The sequence below is a fragment of the Callionymus lyra genome, chromosome 8, assembly GCF_982586985.1.
Source record: "Callionymus lyra chromosome 8, fCalLyr1.hap1.1, whole genome shotgun sequence".
Classification (NCBI taxonomy): domain Eukaryota; kingdom Metazoa; phylum Chordata; class Actinopteri; order Syngnathiformes; family Callionymidae; genus Callionymus; species Callionymus lyra.
In genome coordinates, this window is record NC_141825.1 from 7,877,501 (window position 1) to 7,900,982 (window position 23,482).

Consider the following 23,482-nt stretch of genomic DNA (forward strand, 5'->3'; position numbering starts at 1 on the left):
TTCACAGTCAGAAACCTTTATTGCCGGTGATATTTATTGTCGGATCAGAGTAAAATAATGAAATAAGAAAACAGACGAAACAAACACAACGTCATAAAACAATCTTAATTTTTATGTAGTTTCATGAGTTTGTTTCTTGACCAGGTCGGATCATCGACTGTGCCTTCACCGTCACCTTCAACCCAAAGTTTGATGGACTGTTGGAAGCTGTGAGGGACGCAACTGACACTGGTATCAAGGTAACAACTGACACTGGTATCAAGGTAACAACTTACACTGGTATTAAGGTAACAACTGACACTGGTTTTAAGGTAACAACTGACACAGGTATCAAGGTAACAACTGACACTGGTATCAAGGTAACAACTAATACTGGTATCAAGGTAACAACTGACACTGGTATCAAGGTAACAACTGACACTGGTATTAAGGTAACAACTGACACTGGTATCAATGTAACAACTGACACTGGTATCAAGGTAACAACTGACACTGGTCTCAAGGTAACAACTGACACTGGTATCAAGGTAACAACTGACACTGGTATCAAGGTAACAACTGACACTGGTATCAAGGTAACAACTGACACTGGTATCAAGGTAACAACTGACACTGGTATCAAGGTAACAACTGACACTGGTATCAAGGTAACAACTGACACTGGTATCAAGGTAACAACTGACACTGGTATCAAGGTAACAACTGACACTGGTATCAACGTGACAACTGACACTGGGATCAAGGTAACAACTGACACTGGTATCAAGGTAACAACTGACACTGGTATCAAGGTAACAACTGACACTGGTATCAAGGTAACAACTGACACTGGTATCAATGTGACAACTGATACTGGTATCAAGGTAACAACTGACACTGGTATCAAGGTAACAACTGACACTGGTATCAAGGTAACAACTGACACTTGTATCAATGTGACAACTGCCAATAGTATCAAGGTAACAACTGACACTGGTATCAAGGTAACAACTGACACTGGTATCAAGGTAACAACTGACACTGGTATCAAGGTAACAACTAACATTGGTATCAAGGTAACAACTGACACTGGTATCAAGGTAACAACTGACACTGGTATCAAGGTAACAACTGACACTTGTATCAATGTGACAACTGCCAATAGTATCAAGGTAACAACTGACACTGGTATCAAGGTAACAACTGACACTGGTATCAAGGTAACAACTGACACTGGTATCAAGGTAACAACTAACATTGGTATCAAGGTAACAACTGACACTGGTATTAAGGTAACAACTGACACTGGTATCAAGGTAACAACTGACACTGGTATCAAGGTAACAACTGACACTGGTATCAAGGTAACAACTAACACTGGTATCAAGGTAACAACTGACACTGGTATCAAGGTAACAACTGACACTGGTATTAAGGTAACAACTGACACTGGTATCAAGGTAACAACTGACACTGGTATCAAGGTAACAACTGACACTTGTATCAAGGTAACAACTGACACTGGTATCAAGGTAACAACTGACACTGGTATCAAGGTAACAACTGACACTGGTATCAAGGTAACAACTGACACTGGTATCAAGGTAACAACTGAAACTGGTATCAAGGTAACAACTGAAACTGGTATCAAGGTAACAACTGACACTGGTATCAAGGTAACAACTGACACTGGTATCAAGGTAACAACTGACACTTGTATCAAGGTAACAACTGACACTGGTATCAAGGTAACAACTGACACTGGTATCAAGGTAACAACTGACACTGGTATCAAGATAACAACTGACACTGGTATCAAGGTAACAACTGACACTGGTATCAAGGTAACAACTGACACTTGTATCAAGGTAACAACTGACACTGGTATCAAGGTAACAACTGACACTGGTATCAAGGTAACAACTGACACTGGTATCAAGATAACAACTGACACTGGTATCAAGGTAACAACTGACACTGGTATCAAGGTAACAACTGACACTGGTATAAAGGTAACAACTAACAATGGTATCAAGGTATAAGGGATTATGTGGCACAGAAAATGGAAGAATTAATTTTTAAAAACTTTGGCAGTTGCTGTAGAGGTCTTTTGCTGACATTGCTGGGTTTTACCTTGTGGTGTCATTACAATTGTATGTGTGTCGTGTCCATGTATTAAGCTTTAAAATAAAAAAAAATAAACTTTACAAATGCAAAATTCCATTTTAGCCCAGGAAATATTTTTTTTATTTTTCAAAGCAGAACGATTCATGTAACCAGACTAAAAGGCAATGTGGCCCAAGCATCTAATATTTAGTATTTATTTGTTTTTATAAGCATTTCATGACAAGTTTTTTGATTTGTTGAACTTCTGAACGAGATCATCTTGACTCTCACATTTGCTCAGTTCTGAACGGAGGTTGTTGGGTTGAATCCTGGCGAAGAAAGTGATGATAGGGAGAAGAACGTTCTTATAAAAAGTCCTTTATATCGACTTTTTCAACCTTGTTCTTTTCGTGGGTCAGTTCGCAGGCATCGACGTGCGTCTGTGTGACGTGGGCGAGACCATCCAGGAGGTCATGGAGTCGTACGAGGTGGACATCGATGGAAAAACCTATCAAGGTCAGACCCACAGTCTCTCCAAGTGGAACGTTTTGTCTGAAACACTGGACGTGTCTCGACAGTCAAACCCATCAGGAACCTCAACGGTCACTCCATCGGACCCTACAGGATCCACTCAGGGAAGACGGTCCCCATCGTGAAGGGCGGAGAAGCTACACGGATGGAGGTTTGAGTCACGTCAGAGAAAAGCTCGTAATTTTGTGTTTATTTTAATGTGTTTAACGTGAAAAGACAGATGATTATGATGGGAAAATAAGATCATAAATTAGGGTAAAGTTTAAAAATGTAAGATTAAAAGTATTATTTCATGTTGTTTGTTTTTAAATACCTTATATATTATATATTAATTAAATACAAAAATGTTTTTTAAGAAAAATGTTTTTGATGAAAAGGAAAAAAAAACATAGTTTATTATACATCATTTATTTAAACCTTCAGAATATAATATCACTCTAAAAAGAAACACATAAAATCAAAATATATATAGAGTCATGACTGACTCTCCTCTGCTAGGCCTGCTGTCCTACAAAGGTGGGATCCAGGGTCAGACCCAGGACCAAACAAAAGGCGATCAATATCAATATACTTGGAATAGTTTGTTTGATGCTTTTTTCAGTCATGTCAGCAGACAAAAGAAAATGAAAACATCAATATCTCGTACGTTGAAATAAATCAATACGACGGAAGATATTAGGGATGTTTTTGTTTGCCATGTTCACACACACACACATTGAAACACACACACACATGGACACACACACACATACACAGACGCACATAGACGTACACACACACATGGACACACACAGACAAAAACATGGACACACATACACACTCACACAAACATGGATGGGCACACACATGCACATACACACACACACGGACAGCATGCCCGTTGACGGATGTGATTAATTGTGAAATTGCAGCGTCAGCCATTGTGTTGCTGATGTAGCATTTTTCCACGTTGTACTTTTAGAGGCCATTACAGTGGGGGAGATGTGGGGGAGACATGGGGGAAATATGGGGGAGATGTGGGGGAGATGTGGGGAAGATACAGGGGGAGACTTGGGGGACATGTTGGGGAGATGTGGGGGAGACATGGGGAAGAAACAGGGGGAGACATGGGGGAGATGTTAGGTAGATATGGGGGAGATGTGGTTGAGACATGGGGGAGATAAAGGGGGAGATGTGGGAGAGATACAGGGGGAGACATGGCGGAGATGTGGGGGAGATATGGGGAAGATGTGGGTGAGACATGGGGGAGATACAGGGGGAGATATGGGGGAGATATAGGGGGAGACATGGCGGAGATGTGGGGGAGATATGGGGGAGATGTGGTTGAGACATGGGGGAGATACAGGGGGAGACATGGGGGAGATGTGGGTGAGACATAGGGGAGATACAGGGGGAGACATGGGGGAGATGTGGTTGAGACATGGGGGAGATACAGGGGGAGACATGGGGGAGATGTGGGTGAGACATGGGGGAGATACAGGGTGAGACATGGGGGGTATGTGGGTGAGACATGGGGGAGATACAGGGGGAGACATGGGGGAGATGTGGGGGAGATACAGGGGTGGGGGAGACATGAAGGAGACATGGGGGAGATACAGGGGTGGGGGAGTGACAGCAGACCACCAGCACAGTGACTGATCATCTGTGCGGCAGCTGAAGGTGTCGCAGTGTTATCACTTAACACCACAGGGACCCACAACAGCCGCACTACGATAGTCGGTCAACGCAACGTTGACTCGCAGCCAATCAGGACGAAGCTCACTGAGGACACTTCCTTCACACTTGTGTGAGGGATGAGTGTGTTGTCGTTCCTCTCTTTCATAACCTGACATGTGTGTGTGTGTGTGTGTGTGTGTGTGTGTGTGTACTCAGGAGGGCGAAGCGTACGCCATTGAGACGTTCGGCAGCACCGGACGCGGCGCCGTCCACGACGACATGGAATGTTCTCACTACATGAAGAACTTCAGCGTCGGACACGTTCCCATCAGGTGCTCACGAGACTTTCTTTGAAGAGTCAAAATATTATTTTATTTTTATACAATCTGGTCATAGAATCCATGACGGAACAGAATCTATAATTATTTTCTTAAAAAATAAAAGCTTCTTCAAGAACATATTTTTCATCAATAAAACAAGTGTAAGATTTTTTCAATTTATTATTTAAACGTTTTGGTTTTTAATGTATTTTTTTATTCAGGTCAAATGATTAGTTTGTGTGTTAAATATTAAACTTTTTTTTACTGAAGTAAACATTTTTGAAAATATTATTTTTAACTTAAGCTTCTATAAAAATATTTTTTGAAGCCATGTTTTATTGGAAATTTTCTTTTTTGTTAAAGCAACTTTTTTGGAATATTACATTAAAAAACTACCATCATAGTAATACCTCAGGTTTTATTGTTATGCCTTTAAAATAGAGTAAAATCTTTAAATAAAAGTAAAATGAATCCTAAAAAAAAAAGAAACTAAGATGATTTTCAAGTATTCGAATATTTATCGTAGATGATGTTTCGTGAGGAGATATAGTCCAACAAGAGGAGATGAAAACACATGTATTTTTTTTTTAAACAATTTTTTAAACGGTAAATTAAAATAAACTGATGTCATGATTGTGTCGTTGTGGCAATCAAAGCAATGAAACAGTGTCTTTATTGTCCACTAGATGTCACTGTCTGATCTATAATATATTATTTTAAAAAATCTATTCTATTAAAACGTCATATTATTTTTAGTGCGCCACCTACTGACCTCTAAACATATGACCCTGTTTCATGAAGCGTCAGTATTTTAAAAATCCACTAGATGTCACTGTCTGCTCAACTATGTATTTTTTATAAAAACTACACTGAAACTTTCATTACTGTTATTTAATAATAATAATTTAAAACTGAGTGTGCCACCTACTGAGCTATGTAAAAAATGTTTTATGAAGCTTCATGAAACAGTGTCATATTTTATCCGTCAGTAGGTGGCACACTCAGTTTTAAAATGTTGTTTCAATAGAATAGATGATTATAAAATAGATTATAGAGCGGAGAGTGACATCTATTGGACTACAATGACATTGTTTCATGAAGCTTCATGAAACAGTGTCATATTTTTAGAGGTCAGTAGGTGGCGCACTCCGCTTGAAAATAATATGACGTTTTAATATAATAGTTGTTCAAAACAATATATTATAGAACAGACAGTGACATCTAGTGGCAAACTATGACACTGTTTCATGAAGCTTCATCGACACATCTGAGAGAAAGTTTCTCCGGTTCAGTTCCAAAAACAGGTTTATCCTCGTCGTGATTGTTTCTCCGTCGCTCCCGCAGACTCCCGAGGGCCAAACACCTCCTGAACGTGATCAACGAAAACTTCGGAACGCTGGCCTTCTGCCGCCGCTGGCTGGACCGACTGGGCGAGAGCAAGTACCTGATGGCGCTGAAGAACCTGTCGGACCTCGGCATCATCGACTCGTACCCGCCGCTCTGCGACATCAAGGGCAGCTTCACGGCGCAGTACGAGCACACCATCCTTCTCAGGCCCACCTGCAAGGAGGTGGTGAGTCGCGGCGACGACTACTGAGCACGTGCGGGGAACACGGCGGGGAAAACGAAGCCTCTTATCGTAGCGAAACATGTGTCGACGATGACCTCGAGATGTGTTTCGGTTTTTAGTCTCAACAGTATATGCAAAAAACGACATTAATGCAAACAAATCATGCAAAAAAAATGACTCGTTAAAGTGTCGTAGCTTCGATCAAATGTTAGAAACTCTCAGAGTTGTTTATATTTATGTATTTATTTGCGCTGTTTTACTTTCCGCAGGTTTGTAATAAAAAATAAACTCTCAGGTGTTGCTTCTTTTCTTGAAATGTTTAATCACTCAAGAGTCGAGATCAAACCGAATTTAAACCATTTACTTTTACGACACAAGAAATATAGTTGATTAAGTTTTTATTGATATATATTTGGTTTTTATTCATTTTTAAAATTTCAAACCAAAAGTACAATCAAATATAAAGGACGTTTTTAATATTTTTTCATTTATTAAGATTGAAAATATGAAGATAAAAATGTTTATTTTTTTATTTTTTAACACAACACGAAAAAATGATAAGAAAAATACAAATATTATATGATATTCATGCTAATATTTACTCATTAATTTAGTTATTGCTCAATAACTTTTTGTCTTTTATTCATGTGACATATTTTTTCTTATTGTCTATGATAGTTATGGTCTCGTTACAGTGAATTTAAAGTTGAAGAAAAAACAGTGAAACAACACATCGAGTGAGATCGATGTTAAAATAACAACTTTGTCCTTTTCTGCTCTTTTTCCTTCTTGTTGGAAAAGTCTTTGGGAGAAGGTCACGGTGATTGTTATCAAGGCCAGAGAACGGATCACATCTCCTCACACTTTGTCCTTCTTGGAGAAGATCGTTCCTATTCTTAACTCTGGACCGACTCACCCTCACGTCAGGGACTCACACACGGCTTCAAAATATATTTAGTTTTAGTTTTAGGACAAGATGAGGAACGTGTGTGTGTGTGTGCTCTTAGTTTCTCACGCACACACATCAACAGAGATGCATACACACACACGCACACACACTCACAGACATACACACAGAAACACATGCAAACGCACGCACACAAACGCACATGCATACACACTCACAGACATGCACAAGAAACACACACACACACAGAAACACATGCAAATGCATATACATAAACACACAACAAATGCACACACTCAGACACACATATACACACTCACAGACATACACACAGAAACAGGCACACAAACACACAAACATAAACACTCACAGACAAGCACATTTACACACATTCACACAAAAACACATGCATACACACTCAAAGGCACACGCACATGCATACACACACATGCAAACACACGCACACACACACACACACATGCACACATACATAGAAACACATGCAAACACACACAAATAAAACACACACACTGTCTTGTTCAGAATAGTCGTCAAACAATCTCAGAGTTCAAACTATTTTCAAGGAGCATCTAAAACCAGATGAAATGGAAACAAGTGAGGGTCAAAGGTCAACAGTGACTTGATACCAATTGTTATTATGTGGTTGAAGCTGGACTCACTGGTGACAGTTGTAGAGAGAAGATCTCTGGACAAACTACTGTCCATCATGAATGATGACATCATCTTCTGAACATTGTCATCAGTGAACAGAGAAGCACGAATGCTCCTCCCATGATGCAACACTAATAGACTCAGGGACTCATTCATTCCTCGTGCTATTAAATTGTTTAATTCTGAATTGGGGGCAGAAGTTAAAGGTTATTCTATTCTATGTTAATCTTTGTATCCTTTTAATTTAATCTATGTTCTTTATCTTTAGACTTAGATTGTGTCATCTTGCACTTTCTTTTTATTGCACTCTGTTCTTGTTTCATGAATCTATCGTAAAGCATCTAAATCCAACAAAAAGAGCATAACAAACCTCAATGACTTGCTTCTTTCAGTTAGAAAAATGTTTATTTGTTTCTGCCTGGACATGTATTTGTTTGTATTTACAACAGTGGATTCATGTGTGGAGAGAAAGAAGAGAGAATTAAGAAGCTCAAGTTTTAACTTCTTCAGTGTCTCAGTCGAGGACGTCCAGATGAAGATGTTCATGATGAAGTGATGATGTTCAAACCAAACAAAAACATGGTTGTTCTGGCTCTCACCACTGAACCTGGTCCACGACTGCCTTTGATGTGTAGTTTTTTTTAAACCTGCAGTGACACTCCAGGTCTCATGTCTCCATCCCAACAATCTTGGACCACCAGATAAAAAGTTTGTCTTCACCAACACAAACACTTGTGTCTCTGCGAGGCGTCGTGTGCGTCAGCGTCCGCAGTCTTTCGTGAGGATGTGCATCAGTTTACGATTCAGAGTTGACTTCCACGACACCACCAGGCTCTTGGTGTTCACCATCATACGACCCGTCCTCCGGTCCTGGTGACCCGCGACCACGTACTCCGACCCTAGGACACATTCAAGCACTGGTTATCTGGAGCTACTGGTGCGTTTTTAGAGACTGAAGAAGCTTCAGCAGTGACCTAGTTACTAGAGGTCAGAAGGTAGAAAGATAGATAGATAGATAGATAAAACTTTATTGATCCTCTGGAGGTCTCCTTCAGGAAATATTTTTTCCAGCTCACAGCAACACAGACGATAGATTCATGAAACAAGAACAAAGTTTCTATAAAAAGAAATTGCGAGATGACACAATGGAAGGTGGTGCCTCAGTGATGGAATGATGTAATAAGTTAAGAGGGTAGAGATAAAAGTTTCATGAAGCTTCAGTGAATCGTGATGGTCGACAAATTATTAAACCAATGAAAGGTGATCAAGGTTTATTCATTCAAGTCCAGGAACTTATAATAATAATAATGAAAATGATGATGATGATGATGATGATGATGATGATGATGATGAAGATGAAGATGAAGATGAAGATGAAGATGAAGATGAAGAAGATGAAGATGAAGATGAAGATGAAGATAAAGATAAAGATAAAGATGAAGATGATGAAGATGAAGATGAAGATGAAGATGAAGATGAAGATGCAGATGAAGATGAAGATGAAGATGAAGACGAAGACGAAGACGAAGACGAAGACGAAGACGAAGATGAAGATGAAGATGAAGATGAAGATGAAGAAGATTATGATGATGGAAAAGATGAAGATGAAGATGATGAAGATGAAGATGAAGATGATGAAGATGATGAAGATGAAGATGAAGATGAAGATGATGATGATGAAGATGAAGATGAAGATGATGAAGATAATGAAGATAATGAAGATGAAGATGAAGAAGATGAAGATGAAGATGAAGATGAAGATGAAGATGAAGATGAAGAAGATGACGATGAAGATGAAGATGAAGATGAAGATGAAGATGAAGATGAAGATGAAGATCACGACAACGACAATGACGACGACAACAATTAAGTTAAATCAACATTTATAATCTTTGTTCTAAAATATTTTGTCTAAATCTTTGTAGATATTTTCAGTCTTTGCTCATGACTCACTTTTAAATGAAACTTTATTCAGCACTAACCTAGAATCTCTACACACCATATAGATTCAGAATCTAAGGCCATAAAAAGACAAACACAACTCGAGTAGTACAACAGAAGAGAAGAAATGTTCATCCAAGCGCCTCAGGTGTTGCTGAAGCTCACCTGGGTTCAGGACGGGACAGGTGCATCCTCGGGTGGTCCAGGACTCCGGGTACAGAACCACGCTTCCCTTTAGGATCTTAACCTGCGGAGTTTGGAACAGAACCTTCCGGACCTTGACCTCCACCTCAGCATGGGAGCCTTTGTCGTGAGCTGACTGGATCAGAACCACCAACACTGAGAGGGCGAAGAAACCATATATATATATAAAACCCTTTCATCTCCTTCACCTGCGATGTCTTCACTCACCAAAGTCGAACTCTGCAGCGCAGAAGAGTTTGGAGCTGCTGAGAGACACTTCCACACATTCACACTTCTCTGAGGAAGAAACACGGGTCATGATCGTACTCCACACTCTTTCCTGACACTATTCTGTCCATCACAGGGTCCAGCACACTATTGTAATGTCATTTACCCTTGTGTTGTCTCTGGGTCAAGGTGACCCGAAGGTCCGAAAACAAATTTGCTTGTGGTATCCCTTGTGCTATCTCTGAATCAAGGTGACCCGAAGGTCCGAAAACAAATTTGCTTGTGGTATCCCTTGTGCTATCTCTGAATCAAGGTGACCCGAAGGCCCGGAAAATAATCTGTTTGTGGTATCCCTTTTCTCAGGGTGAAGGTGACCCGGAGGCCCGAATACAAATGTGTTTGTGGTATCCCTTGTTTTGTCTCTAGGTCAAGGATACCCGAAGGCCCGAATACAAATGTGTTTGTGGTATCCCTTGTTTTGTCTCTAGGTCAAGGTGACCCGAAGGCCCGAATACAAATGTGTTTGTGGTATCCCTTGTTTTGTCTCTAGGACAAGTTGACCTGAAGGCCCGAATACAAATGTGTTTGTGGTATCCCTTGTTTTGTCTCTAGGTCAAGGTGACCCGAAGGCCCGAATACAAATGTGTTTGTGGTATCCCTTGTTTTGTCTCTAGGACAAGTTGACCTGAAGGCCCGAATACAAATGTGTTTGTGGTATCCCTTGTTTTGTCTCTAGGTCAAGGTGACCCGAAGGCCCGAATACAAATGTGTTTGTGGTATCCCTTGTTTTGTCTCTAGGTCAAGGTGACCCGAAGGCCCGAATACAAATGTGTTTGTGGTATCCCTTGTTTTGTCTCTAGGTCAAGGTGACCCGAAGGCCTGAGTCTCTCTGTTGAGATATCTTGTTTGTTTATTTAGCACTTTAGATTTTATTAAATTTAGTTTTTTTTAATGTTTAACTTGTTTGCAAATATTTTTTTTCTACCACTGATTCCCTTTGGAGGAAACTGGAGTACCCAGAGAGAACACACACAGACACAGGGAGATAAAACAAACTCAACACAGAAAGACTGAAGATGTGCTTAACTTGGAAGTGAACCCACATCCCTCTGGCTGTGAGGTGGTCATGTCTTAAACATTTAGTTTAAATATAAAAAATATATATAAAATTAAATAAAAACATCAAATTACATTTTTTTTCACCCTTTTTTATTGTGATTAATTAAAAAAACACACTAAATGACATTGATTAAATATTAAGTTGACATAATAAGAAAAATAATTAACGCCTTCTTCATGTTTAGTTTCAAGATCGGTCACAAGGTCAAACAAGGCGACACACGCCATAACTCACATTTCTTTTTTAAAATTGTATTTATAATCTTTAACGCACTTGGGTAGGACTCCAGTGATTTTGTTTAATCCTTGTGTTATCTCTGGGTCAAGGTGACCCGAAGGCCCCCGAAAACAAACCTTGACCCAGAGACAACACAACTGTTACGTTTTATTCAAATGAAACTTTGTTTTGTTTAAGGGCTTTAATTTACTCATATATCTTTAAACAAAATGTTTTTTTTATCATAATCACATATTTAGCCATAGTTATCACGTTGTTTTTATATAAATATATTAAATATAATATAACTTTAACCTATAAAGGTAATATTAACGTAAATGGATTTTTAATTATTTTTAATTATTTTTAAAAATGGATGTTGTCGGACAGCAAATGTATATATAAAAATAGAGCCGTGTGATGAAAGAGCTTCAATACTTTAACATAGAACACGCTTATCCTACACATGACATCCACGTGTGATCCGTGCACCGACTCACCCGAGTGGTGCAGTGCAGAGAAAAGCTCCTCCGCTCTGAACACGGTCGTCCTGCTGCCATTGCTGCGGCGAGTCATGTGACCCGAGCTGCGTCACGGAGAGTTTAACACGTATGTTCTCGACACACAGAGTCGTCCTGACACACTCACCCGGAGATGCAGTCGCCCGTGTAAGGGTCGCAGTCGCCCGTGCAGTCGCACGGACGGCAGCCGTACTCGTGGAGCCCCCAGTAGCCCACGCTGCAGCCCTCGCAGTGGGGGCCCCTGACCCCTGGTTTACAGGTGCAGCGCCCGCTGCTGGGGTCACACCGGGCGACGCCACCCGAGAGGACGGAACCCGCTGGGTGGCAGGAACAAGCTGCACGAGAGAGATTTATTTCAACTCAACCGGTGTCAACAGCCGTGTGTTCATGACCTTCAGTAAGACTCAGATCTATGTCCTGCACTAGAAAAACTACAACAAAACACATCTTCAAAAAAAGGTTTTCACAGTTTTTATAATTGCAGTTTTGAAATATGAATTTCGGTAAAGATTTTCTGATACTTTTAATAGTATTCTCATGGTAGACACTCAAGGTCCTTCATAAAAACTAGTACAGATATCAGTTCCAACAATTGAAATGCAAGAAGTTCATTTACTTCTCAAATGTCCAACGTGAAGTTATTAGACGCAGGATTTGAACGCATGACCAGAAAGACTGTTGAGTTGTCCACGGATTTCATAAAACTTTCAAATCCTACTTCTGCACGGACTATACCAGGGGTTGACCGTTTTTTTCTAGGAGGTCCACATTTGATAGATGTTGAAAACGACATCGCACAGCCAGAATTCTGAGCCGCTCTAGTAGAAGAACTCACATTTCTCCAACTCTTCACTGACTGCCAGTTTCTTTCAGGATCAATTTTAAAATTCTGCTTCTTACTTTCAGATCTATTCATGGTCAGACCTTCCATCAGTGATCTGATCCAGACTTACACCCCAGCTCGGGCTTTGAGGTCTGTGGATCAGAATCTACTGATGGTTCCTGAACACGGTTCAGGACAAGAGGAGAGAAATCCTTCCAGGCTGTTGCTCCTAAGCTTTGGAACGATCTTCCTCTGTGTTTGATGATCTACTGACTCCTTCAAGAAACATCTTAAGACATTTTTATTTGTGCTTTTTCCTAACTTTCTTGTTGCTGCTGTGTTTGTTGAAGTATGTATTTTAACTGTGTATTGTTTTGATTGTTTAAGGTCTTTGTGACCCTGGTCTGGAAAGATCTTTAGACATAATAATGACCTCCTGATGGACGACGAACATTTTCTCTTCAAAGAAAAATGTCCCGCATCAATCAATCTCATCCGACTCTTCACGACGACTGATGTTTGTTCGATCAAAGAAGTTTGTTGATCGTTTCAAAACGAGTCAAATTAGTTGTTGGCAGATCAATAAAAAACCTCAGTAACGATGATGGACGTCGACGGTTATTGTCGACCAACATGTTGGCAGCAGCTGCTTCACGACAGAGAGGGTTGTGTTGCCGCGCTTGCTCAAGGGTCGGGGCAGTGACGACAGCTTCGTCACACGTTTGCTTCATTTGTTTCCAAAAATGGAATGTTTGTGCTTCAAAATATCTGGAGGGGGAAAAGGGGTCAGGAATGGGAAAAATGTCCCCAAAACAGATCCTGGGAAATTCCTCATTGTTCACGGATGCAGCAACATTATGACTTTATTTTGGTTCTTATGAGTCACAGATGAAACATGGATATGATCACATCATGGGGTCACAGCGAACTCACGCCTGCAGGAGTCCGGAGAGGTTCTGGGAAGAGCAGGGTCTCTGAAGAACCCCCCCTTGCAGTCCTGGCAGTGTCGGCCCTCGGTGTTGTGCCGGCAGTCGTCGCACACGCCTCCACTTCGCCGCCGCGACGCCAGCCACAGCGTCCGGCTGAGGCGGCAGCTCTTGGCGTGACCGTTGCATTTGCACTCTGAGTGACACGGAAGAAAAGTTCAGTGGTGTTTTATGAAACTTTATAGATGGAATTTTAGCTTTGTTTCTGTCACTGTTTCCCTTTACCCTCATGTTTTTAAATAGTCGGGTTCGTTCACCCCAGTCTTGTCACAGCCACAGACCTCGTTTTCCTCATGAAAACAGATTTTTGTTCTTGCTGTTATGATTTAGTTTAGAATCCGTAGGCTTTATTTTTTTTACTCAAACTGTTTGTTTTCCTCCTCTGTAGTGTGTTTTCTTGTTTGTCTAGATTACTTAGTGTTTTTCTTTTAAGTAGTTTTTCCTCCAGTCGGGGTGTCCTTTGTTAACTCTTTTGTAATCCTTGAGCCTCCGTTGGAGTGATTTTCTGTTTGTTTATTTTAAACCATTAAAAGACTGCCTAACTGTCTTTCCCTGCGCCTGAGTCCTGTTTCCAGTCCAAGCCTGATAAAAGTAAGTTTAAATTATTGTCATTATTATTACAGTTTGTGTCATTTATTGTCATTATTATTACAGTTTGTATCATTTATTTTCATTGTAATTACAGTTTGTATCATTTATTTTCATTATTATTACAGTTTGTGTCATTTATTGTCATTGTTATTATAGTTTGTGTCATTATTGTCATTATTATTACAGTTTGTATCATTTATTTTCATTGTAATTACAGTTTGTATCATTTATTTTCATTATTATTACAGTTTGTGTCATTTATTGTCATTGCTATTACAGTTAGTGTCATTTATTGTCATTATTATTACAGTTTGAGTCATTTATTGTCATCTTTACTACAGTTTGTGTCATTCATTGTCATTGTTACTACAGTTTGTGTCATTTATAGTCATTGTTAATACAGTTTGTGTCATTTATTGTCATTATTATTACAGTTTGTGTCTTTTTTTAAAATTATTATTACAGTTAGTGTCATTTATTGTCATTATTATTACAGTTTGTGTCTTTTTTGTCATTATTATTACAGTTTGAGTCATTTATTGTCATTGTTAGTACAGTTTGTGTCATTTATTGTCATTATTATTACAGTTTGAGTAATTTATTGTCATTGTTAGTACAGTTTGAGTCATTTATTGTCATTGTTATTACAGTTAGTGCCATTTATTGTCATTATTATTACAGTTTGAGTCATTTATTGTCATTGTTATGACAGTTTGTGTCATTTATTGTCATTTTACTACAGTTTGTGTCATCATTATTTTGTGTCACAATATATATATATTTAGCAAACAGTACAAATATATATTTTGATTAATTCCTGTATGTTTGTCGACACGCAATAATCAAATAAACATGATCAATTCATTTATATTTAATAGTGCTGTGTTGATGAAGCTTCATGAAACGGTGTCATTATTTTCCACTAGATGTCACTCTCTACTCTAAAATCTATTACTTTTAAATTTATTTTTTAGCTTTCAACTTTATTTACCACAGTTATTTTACGGTATACAGTTCAAAAAAATGTGTTTAGAATTAAAGTATTTGAGTCATTACGTCCTGTGCAGTTAAAAAAAAAAGGAAATCCGGTGAGATCCCAACGATGACTGAGGACGAGAGGATACAGTGAGTCCAGCAGCTTTTAAAGCTCTTGATACCAGATGATTGTGTTCTGGTGTGTGACTCACTCTGGCACTGCTGTGGTGACCCCGTGATGCCATTGGCTGCCCTCCACGGTCGGTCGTTGTACAGCGGGCTGCAGCGCTCGCAGTGGTCGCCCGCCGTGTTGTGTCTGCAGACGCAGCGTCCGTGGACCTGTGGAGACAATGTGTGTTTCATACCAGGGATTAAAAGATAGACCTCAAAGTCTGAAGATAAAAAGTCATCTGACTAAAATGATAGCTTAAATCCTCATTTGATTTCATAATCATTTTTTAACCGTTAAGCCTCGACTGTTGCAGCATTTCTTTCTCTTTCTTCAAACTCCAGATACAGTGAAGCGCTGAAGACAACAGGATTGTCCAGGCATTAGTCTGAAGACTATAATTAGGGTTCCTCTGCGGGGAATCCTGTAATGATGGGTGTCGTCGCCTCACGCTTTCAACATCTTGCTAACAACTCCCACTCATGCACTTAACTCTTATATTTACATCTTTGGAAATTATTTTCTCAAAGCCTCAATCTATGGAAGTACGTCAGCCTGAGAGAATATTGAATTTAACATTTAGTTTTGTTTATTTAAATGTTGTTGCTTAAAGTATTTTTTTTTAATAATTTGATTACAAGCGTTCACGGTGATGCAGTGGTTAGCACGATCACAGCAAGAAGGTTGCCGATTTACTCCGGGCACTCCGGTTTTCTCCCCCAGTCCAAAAACATAGAGGTTGATTGAGAACTTGTTCCGTTGGTGTTTGTGTGAATGGTTGTGTGTCTTTGTGGGGTCCTGTCCAGGGTGTCCCCTGCCTCTTTCCCAATGAAACTGTTATAGGTATATGTTATTATATATACACTACCGTTCAAAAGTTTGGGGTCACTTAGAAATGTCCTTATTTTTGAAAGAAAACTGATCTAAGTTTAAACTAATCTATACATTGCTAATGTGGTAAATGACTATTCTAGGTGCAAATGTCTGTTTTTTGGTGCAATATCTACATAGGTGTATAGAGGCCCATTTCCAGCAACTATCACTCCAGTGTTCTAATGGTACAATGTGTTTGCTCATTGGGTCAGAAGGCTAATGGATGATTAGAAAACCCTTGTGCAATTAAGTTAGCACAGCTGAAAACAGTTTAGCTGGTTAGAGAAGCTATAAAACTGACCTTCCTTTGAGCTAGTTGAGTATCTGGAGCATCACATTTGTGGGAACGATTAAACGCTCAAAATGGCCAGAAAAAGAGAACTTTCATGTGAAACTCGACAGTCTATTCTTGTTCTTAGAAATGAAGGCTATTCCATGCGAGAAATTGCCAAGAAACTGAAGATTTCCTACAACGGTGTGTACTACTCCCTTCAGAGAACAGCACAAACAGGCTCTAACCAGAGTAGAAAGAGAAGTGGGAGGCCCCGCTACACAACTCAGCAAGAAGATAAGTACATTAGAGTCTCTAGTTTGAGAAATAGACGCCTCACAGGTCCTCAACTGGCAGCTTCATTAAATAGTACCCGCAAAACGCCAGTGTCAACATCTACAGTGAAGAGGCGACTCCGGGATGCTGGCGTTCAGGGCAGAGTAGCAAAGAAAAAGCCATATCTGAGACTGGCCAATAAAAGAAAAAGATTAATATGGGCAAAAGAACACAGACATTGGACAGAGGAAGATTGGAAAAAAGTGTTATGGACAAATCGAAGTTTGAGGTGTTTGGATCACATAGAAGAACATTTGTGAGATGCAGAACAACTGAAAAGATGCTGGAAGAGTGCCTGACGCCATCTGTCAAGCACGGTGGGGGTAACGTGATGGTCTGGGGTTGCTTTGGTGCTGGTAAGGTGGGAGATTTGTTCAGGGTTAAAGGGATTCTAAATAAGGAAGGCTATCACTCCATTTTGCAACGCCATGCCATACCCTGTGGACAGCGCTTGATTGGAGCCAATTTCATCCTACAACAGGACAATGACCCAAAGCACACCTCCAAGTTGTGCAAGAACTATTTAGAGAAGAAGCAGGCAGCTGGTATTCTATCTGTAATGGAGTGGCCAGCGCAGTCACCAGATCTAAACCCCATTGAGCTGTTGTGGGAGCAGCTTGACCGTATGGTACGAAAGAAGTGCCCATCCAGCCAATCCAACTTGTGGGAGGGGCTTCTAGAAGCATGGGGTGAAATTTCTCCTGATTACCTCAACAAATTAACAGCTAGAATGCCCAAGGTCTGCAATGCTGTAATTGCTGCAAATGGAGGATTCTTTGACGAAAGCAAAGTTTGAAGGGAAAAAAATATTATTTCAAATAAAAATCATTATTTCTAACCTTGTCAATGTCTTGACTATATTTTCTATTCATTTTACAACTCATGGTGGTAAATAAGTGTTACTTTTCATGGAAAACACAAAGTTTTCTGGGTGACCCCAAAGTGTATATATATGTTTTATTTGTTTATTCATATATTTATTTTTACACATAAAGTTTGATATTTAAATTCCAAAAATTGTAAAATATATTTTCTAAATTATTATTATTTTTTTTATTCATAATCCCTTAAATTCAATATAAAATGTTGGTATAATAGACCAAACCAACATAGCACTGAGCTACTGGATCATGTGCTCCTATGTCGTGATTGTCTGCGCGTCACATGATTAGTGGAAATGTGTAGCTCGGTGCTCTGTTGGTTTGGTCTGGTGACACTTTTATACCAACATTTATATATTGAATTTATGAGAGTACAGATTAAGAAATATTAAATATAGAAAATATATTATTGATTGTTTTTTATTACAATATCAAACTCTATGTATGTAATACATACTGTACATTCGTAAACTAAAATTTTCAAATATATTATTTAAAGCTTAAAAACATTTAAAAAAATAAAAAAATATATAATTTGAAATTCCTTCAATATTCTCATGTCACTGACATAAGAATATTTCTGAATTATCTCTGCATTCGTCCTCCTCTATCAAACAACTTGAACATCTACTCTGGTTCTGAGACAATCATCTATAGCACCTACTGTACTTAAATGACTTCTCGGACCAGATCTGAACTTCACCATGTTTCCGGGCCGGTGCTGCAGGTGCCGGTAACCCCGGGCGGGAACGCACTGGTCGGCGTGTCCGTTGCACAGGCAGCTCCCCTTGACCATGAAGTCGTAGATGGCGAAGTGGTCGACGGGCTGGGGCTCAGCACCAGGTCGCTTGGCCCGGCAGGGACACTTCTGGTGCTGCATCAGCCGGACCCTCAGGTTGGTGATGGTCAGCTGGTCTCGGGCCACGGCGCCGTACGGATCCACGGACAACCAGGGCGGCAGCGCTCGATAGATGACCTGCGGGAGGAGGAAGTATCTTCAGAGACGGATCAGAACTAATGAACTCCATGGATCCGTTCTGCTTCTCACGCCTCTCGGCTGTGGTTTCTGATGGGCTGTCAATCATGTTTAGATCGTAAAATAGATTAAAGAGTCTCGAAGAAAATCAACAAAACATTTGATCAAAAGACTTCAGAGCAACACAGCAAAAACTCTGTTTACATTGGATTAAAAATAAATAAATAACATGTTATTCTAGAGCACATGGCAGCTTATTTTATGTTCATGTTGATACGTTGACTTGTAAAGATCTCAGCTTTTAAGATAAGATAAGGAACAATGTCAACAATTATATTGAGAATTACAATAACAGATACATTGGTGTTGAAGGAATTGTATGATCCTTGTTTCTGCTTTGGAAAAAAAAAACTGTTTTGAATTTGAAAAGCTGTGGTCCAATAAATGTTTCAAAATAAAATGTAAAAACGTATTTGATATATTCAATTGAAAATAATAACGAATGAAGTGATTTTTATTTTCTTGACTGGAGTAAAAGAAGAGTAAACTAGAAAAGCACTTAGAGAGCACAGACCTCCCCCAAGCAGCTAATTTCCACAATATTGTTTTTTTGTTAGTTTCATAGATGTCAGTTGGTTTTTGACACTTAACACTTAAAAATCCAAAGTTGGGCAAAACTTTCAAAAGAAAATCACTTGAGTTACAAGGAGAAAAATACGATGTTTATTTATGGTAAGTATTTATGTGCTAGAACAAGTAAATGTATATTGAACTGATTAAAATGTTACATACAATTAGAGAGAAAAGAAAAACGAAACAAAAACAAATTGTTGGTTTTCTGAAACATTTCTACATCATCAATTTTGTTTTTTTAAATCTCACCCTGTGACGTCCATTGAAATACACGCGAAGGATCTTAACGTGCCTGTAGGTGGAAGTAACTTTACTGAACACCCTTGCACAACACTGGGTCGACGGGGCAACAATGGGAACAGACAAATGCAGACGATCACACGACCTCCTTGGCGGAGGTAACAATACTGCAACATTTTTCAAAATAAATCACTGCTATTAGAAGTTCATTCTGCTTGAAGTGGTTTTACTGAAGAATGTCAATGTATGAACACAACATGTCAACGAGAATTTATACAAACGTGTGAAGTTTATGAATCAAAGACAGTGAAACAAACATCAAGACAACAGCAGATGCTGTGAAGATGCTTGTTCAAAATTAGAGTTAATGCACAACAAACGTCAAGAAGTGCTGCTCAATTGTATTTTCCTTAATGCTCCAGAATACACTATATTTTAAAATATATTATTCATTGTTTTAAGTTTATGTTTTTGAAATTGTTTTAACTTAAGTTGTGATCCGGGATTTTTATTCAAGTTTGAAAGGATTAAGATTCTAATTTGAGTTCTAAACATCTACACTTTGACGAAGTCGTAACTGCTTTCATTTGTTTTCAAACCAAAATATGTCCAAACATCAGCTTTAAAAGCTGCTGGACTCACTGTATCCTCTCGTCCTCAGTCATCAGCGGGATCTCGCGGGACTTCATTCTTTCTTTAGATGATGGAGGTTTTATTGCAACACAAACAATGAACATGAACAAACGCTGTGAATATTAATGAATGTTATTGTATTGATACAATATCACGAAAAATAATATTCTTTTTTTTTTAATTCCACTAATGGAAAACTTAGTCCTTCATCATGACCATGTTTTCAACTTATTACTTTATGTAGGTTCTCTGAAATCTGGACGAACGAGAGGTTACGAGAGTCCATTATGATGTAATAATGGCTTCACTCCTCCTCCAGCAGCTGTAATGACTCCCCACTTTGTTTATACAACGAGTCCCTTGGTGGCGGAGACCATTGATGATGCACGGCGACAAACCTCCATGTTTGACCAATCACAGCAGAGTGGGTGTGGTTATGGTCAACAAGATTTAATTTCCAGAACAAGAAAGTGTTTTCAGTGGGCGGAGCTTGAGATAATTTTCTAATGTCAATATTTAAATGAAAAGAGAGTTTTGTACGAACACACACTGGTGATACAATAGAGTCACACATCACAACAACACACACACACTTATGATACAATAGAGTCACACATCACAACAACACAAACACACACTTATGCTACAATAGAGTCACACATCACAACAACACACACACTGATGATACAATAGAGTCACACATCACACAACAACACACACTCACATCCACATACACACTTTAACACAAACACACACATGCACACTTTAACAAACACGCACATAAACATTTGAACACACACACATACAGACTGATGATACAAGAGTCACAAATCACAACACACACTCACATCCACATCCACACTTTAACACACACGCACATAAACATTTGAACACACACACATACAGACTGATGATACAAGAGTCACAAATCACAACACACACTCACATCCACATCCACACTTTAACACACACACACATAAACATTTGAACCAACACACATAAACACTGATGATACAATAGAGTCACACATCACAACAACACACACTCACATACACATACACACTTTAACACACACACACATAAACATTTGAACCAACACACATAAACACTGATGATACAATAGAGTCACACATCACAACAACACACACACACTCACATCCACATCCACACTTTAACACACACACACATACACACTTTAACACACACACACACATAAACATTTGAACACACACACATACAAACTGATGATACAAGAGAGTCACACATCACAACAACACACACACACTCACATCCACATCCACACTTTAACACACACACACATCCACACTTTAACACACACACACACATAAACATTTGAACACACACACATACAAACTGATGATACAAGAGTCACAAATCACAACAACACGCACATACACGCACATACACGCACATAAACACTTTAACACACATACACACTTTAACACACACGCACACACACTTTAACACACACGCACATACACACTTTAACACACGCACACACTTTAACACACACACACTTTAACACACGCACACACTTTAACACACACGCACAGACACACATATATTTTCATTCTATTCAAATAAAGTCTCATATAAAGTTTGAGTATGACAGCATCACTCACCTCCCCTCGAGTACACGGAGAGGCCCCGGAGTACTTGGAGGAGCAGGCTGCTGCGCCCCCTCCTGGAACACCTTCTCGGAGTCCGAACGTCTCGCGACAGTCTCTGGCGAAGACTCGGAGGGTCTTCCAGGTTCGTCCTCGGTCCTGGGATCGTTCCAGGATCATGGCCCCGGGGCGAGGGGACCGGAACACCAGGATGATGTGCGTGAAGAGGAACTCCGTCTCCAGGTCCAGCTGCAGGGTCTCCTCCTCCAGGCCCCCCGCGGACTGCCACCAGGTGTCCGGGGAGCGGAAGGACGAGTCGCTCATGGCGGAGGGGGGGTGCGCCAGGCCGGGGGTGTCCGCCCGGCACTTGCCGCATTTCACGGCCGAACATGTGGAGACGCAGAAGGACTCGGTGGAGTTGGACCCGCAGACGGAGCCGGTGGTCCAGACGCGACCCTTGGACAGGTTTCCTATCCGGGGGTTGCAGGCTCTGTTGAAGCAGCGACTCTCTCTTAGTCCGGATGATCCTGGAGAGGAAAAAAAAAAGTTCAGTCATCGGATTAAAAAAATATAAAAAGTTTGAAGAACTAAAGTTTTTTTTAAAGATGAAACACGTACCGGTCCAAACAGAAGATGCGCGCGCCGTGACGAGGACGAGCAAAGTCCAGACTCTCATCCTGTCAGTTCAATCATCTGTCGTGTTCACTAACTCGCTCTGGAGTTGAGAATCCGCTTGAAAAAAAAAAGAAAAAAAAGAAAAGAGAGACAAGGATCCTGACTGACCTGAACACTATCATCCAGGGCCACGCCCCCCACACGCCCCCCCCCCCACAGACAAAAACAATCAAGTCAGGTCAGTGTAGATTCTTTCAAAGATGTTTTTAAAGCTTCTGCTCTTTTCCTTCTTTGGTTCTGTTGCTGCAGATACAGATGTTCGGGGGACACTCGGGGGACACTCGGGGGACACAGCAGCTGCTCCGATTTATTTAAGGAAGATGATGCGTTTGTTTGGAACAAGCCTGGGACTGATATATGACTTTTATTTTTATATTTAGAGAAGTCGACGCATGTGGTTACATAAGTTCGATGATTTCAGTTAAAATATCCTGAAAATTAAAAAAAAAATCACTGTAGCGGCTCATACCTCAGCCAAGGAGATAATCAAATGTGACCTTATAAACGAGTGACTTCAATCTAATGAATAAAATAAAATACTTGATCCATCATTTACTCAAGAACCTTTCCAAACCTGCGACACAAAGATGAACATGTTAGCTTAGCATTATTGCTAGGTATTACTGCGCGTATGAGCAGCAGCAGTGAGAAGCCATACAAGTGTATCAGTTGAAAAATAGATTGATAAATAAATAGATGGATGGATCAGCGTTATTGGTCCTCTGGAGGTCTCTTTCGGGAAATTGTTCTTCCAGCACACAGAGAACATAGACGGTAGATTCCTGGAACAAGAACAAAGTGCAATAAAGTGCAAGATGACACAATGCAAGGCTAATTAAAGT

The 23,482-nt window shown here is 39.8% G+C and overlaps 2 protein-coding genes across 2 annotated transcripts in view; one reads left to right on the top strand and one right to left on the bottom strand.

Annotated features, from left to right (window-relative positions):
• The window catches only part of LOC148073532 (methionine aminopeptidase 2-like), a 10,831-nt gene extending 4,557 nt beyond the window's left edge, over window positions 1–6,274 (top strand). Inside the window, exons 7-11 of the mRNA XM_087797060.1 lie at window positions 145–239; window positions 2,505–2,601; window positions 2,664–2,767; window positions 4,489–4,604; window positions 5,937–6,274. Of these exons, the coding sequence (XP_087653186.1) occupies window positions 145–239; window positions 2,505–2,601; window positions 2,664–2,767; window positions 4,489–4,604; window positions 5,937–6,189 (665 nt within the window). The 3' untranslated portion in view covers window positions 6,190–6,274. The remainder of the gene's footprint in view (window positions 1–144; window positions 240–2,504; window positions 2,602–2,663; window positions 2,768–4,488; window positions 4,605–5,936) is intronic.
• A 1,859-nt stretch (window positions 6,275–8,133) lies between these two features.
• On the bottom strand, window positions 8,134–22,760 carry LOC148073533 (netrin-4-like). Its single transcript, XM_087797915.1, has 10 exons — window positions 22,584–22,760; window positions 21,981–22,492; window positions 18,559–18,831; window positions 15,538–15,664; window positions 13,707–13,895; window positions 12,078–12,285; window positions 11,930–12,015; window positions 10,094–10,162; window positions 9,848–10,021; window positions 8,134–8,640 (listed from the first exon to the last, which is right to left on the bottom strand). Exons 1-10 carry the CDS (start codon window positions 22,639–22,641, stop codon window positions 8,501–8,503), a joined length of 1,836 nt encoding a protein of 611 aa, XP_087654041.1. The 5' UTR covers window positions 22,642–22,760; the 3' UTR covers window positions 8,134–8,500.
• Between the last annotated feature and the right edge of the window lie 722 nt (window positions 22,761–23,482).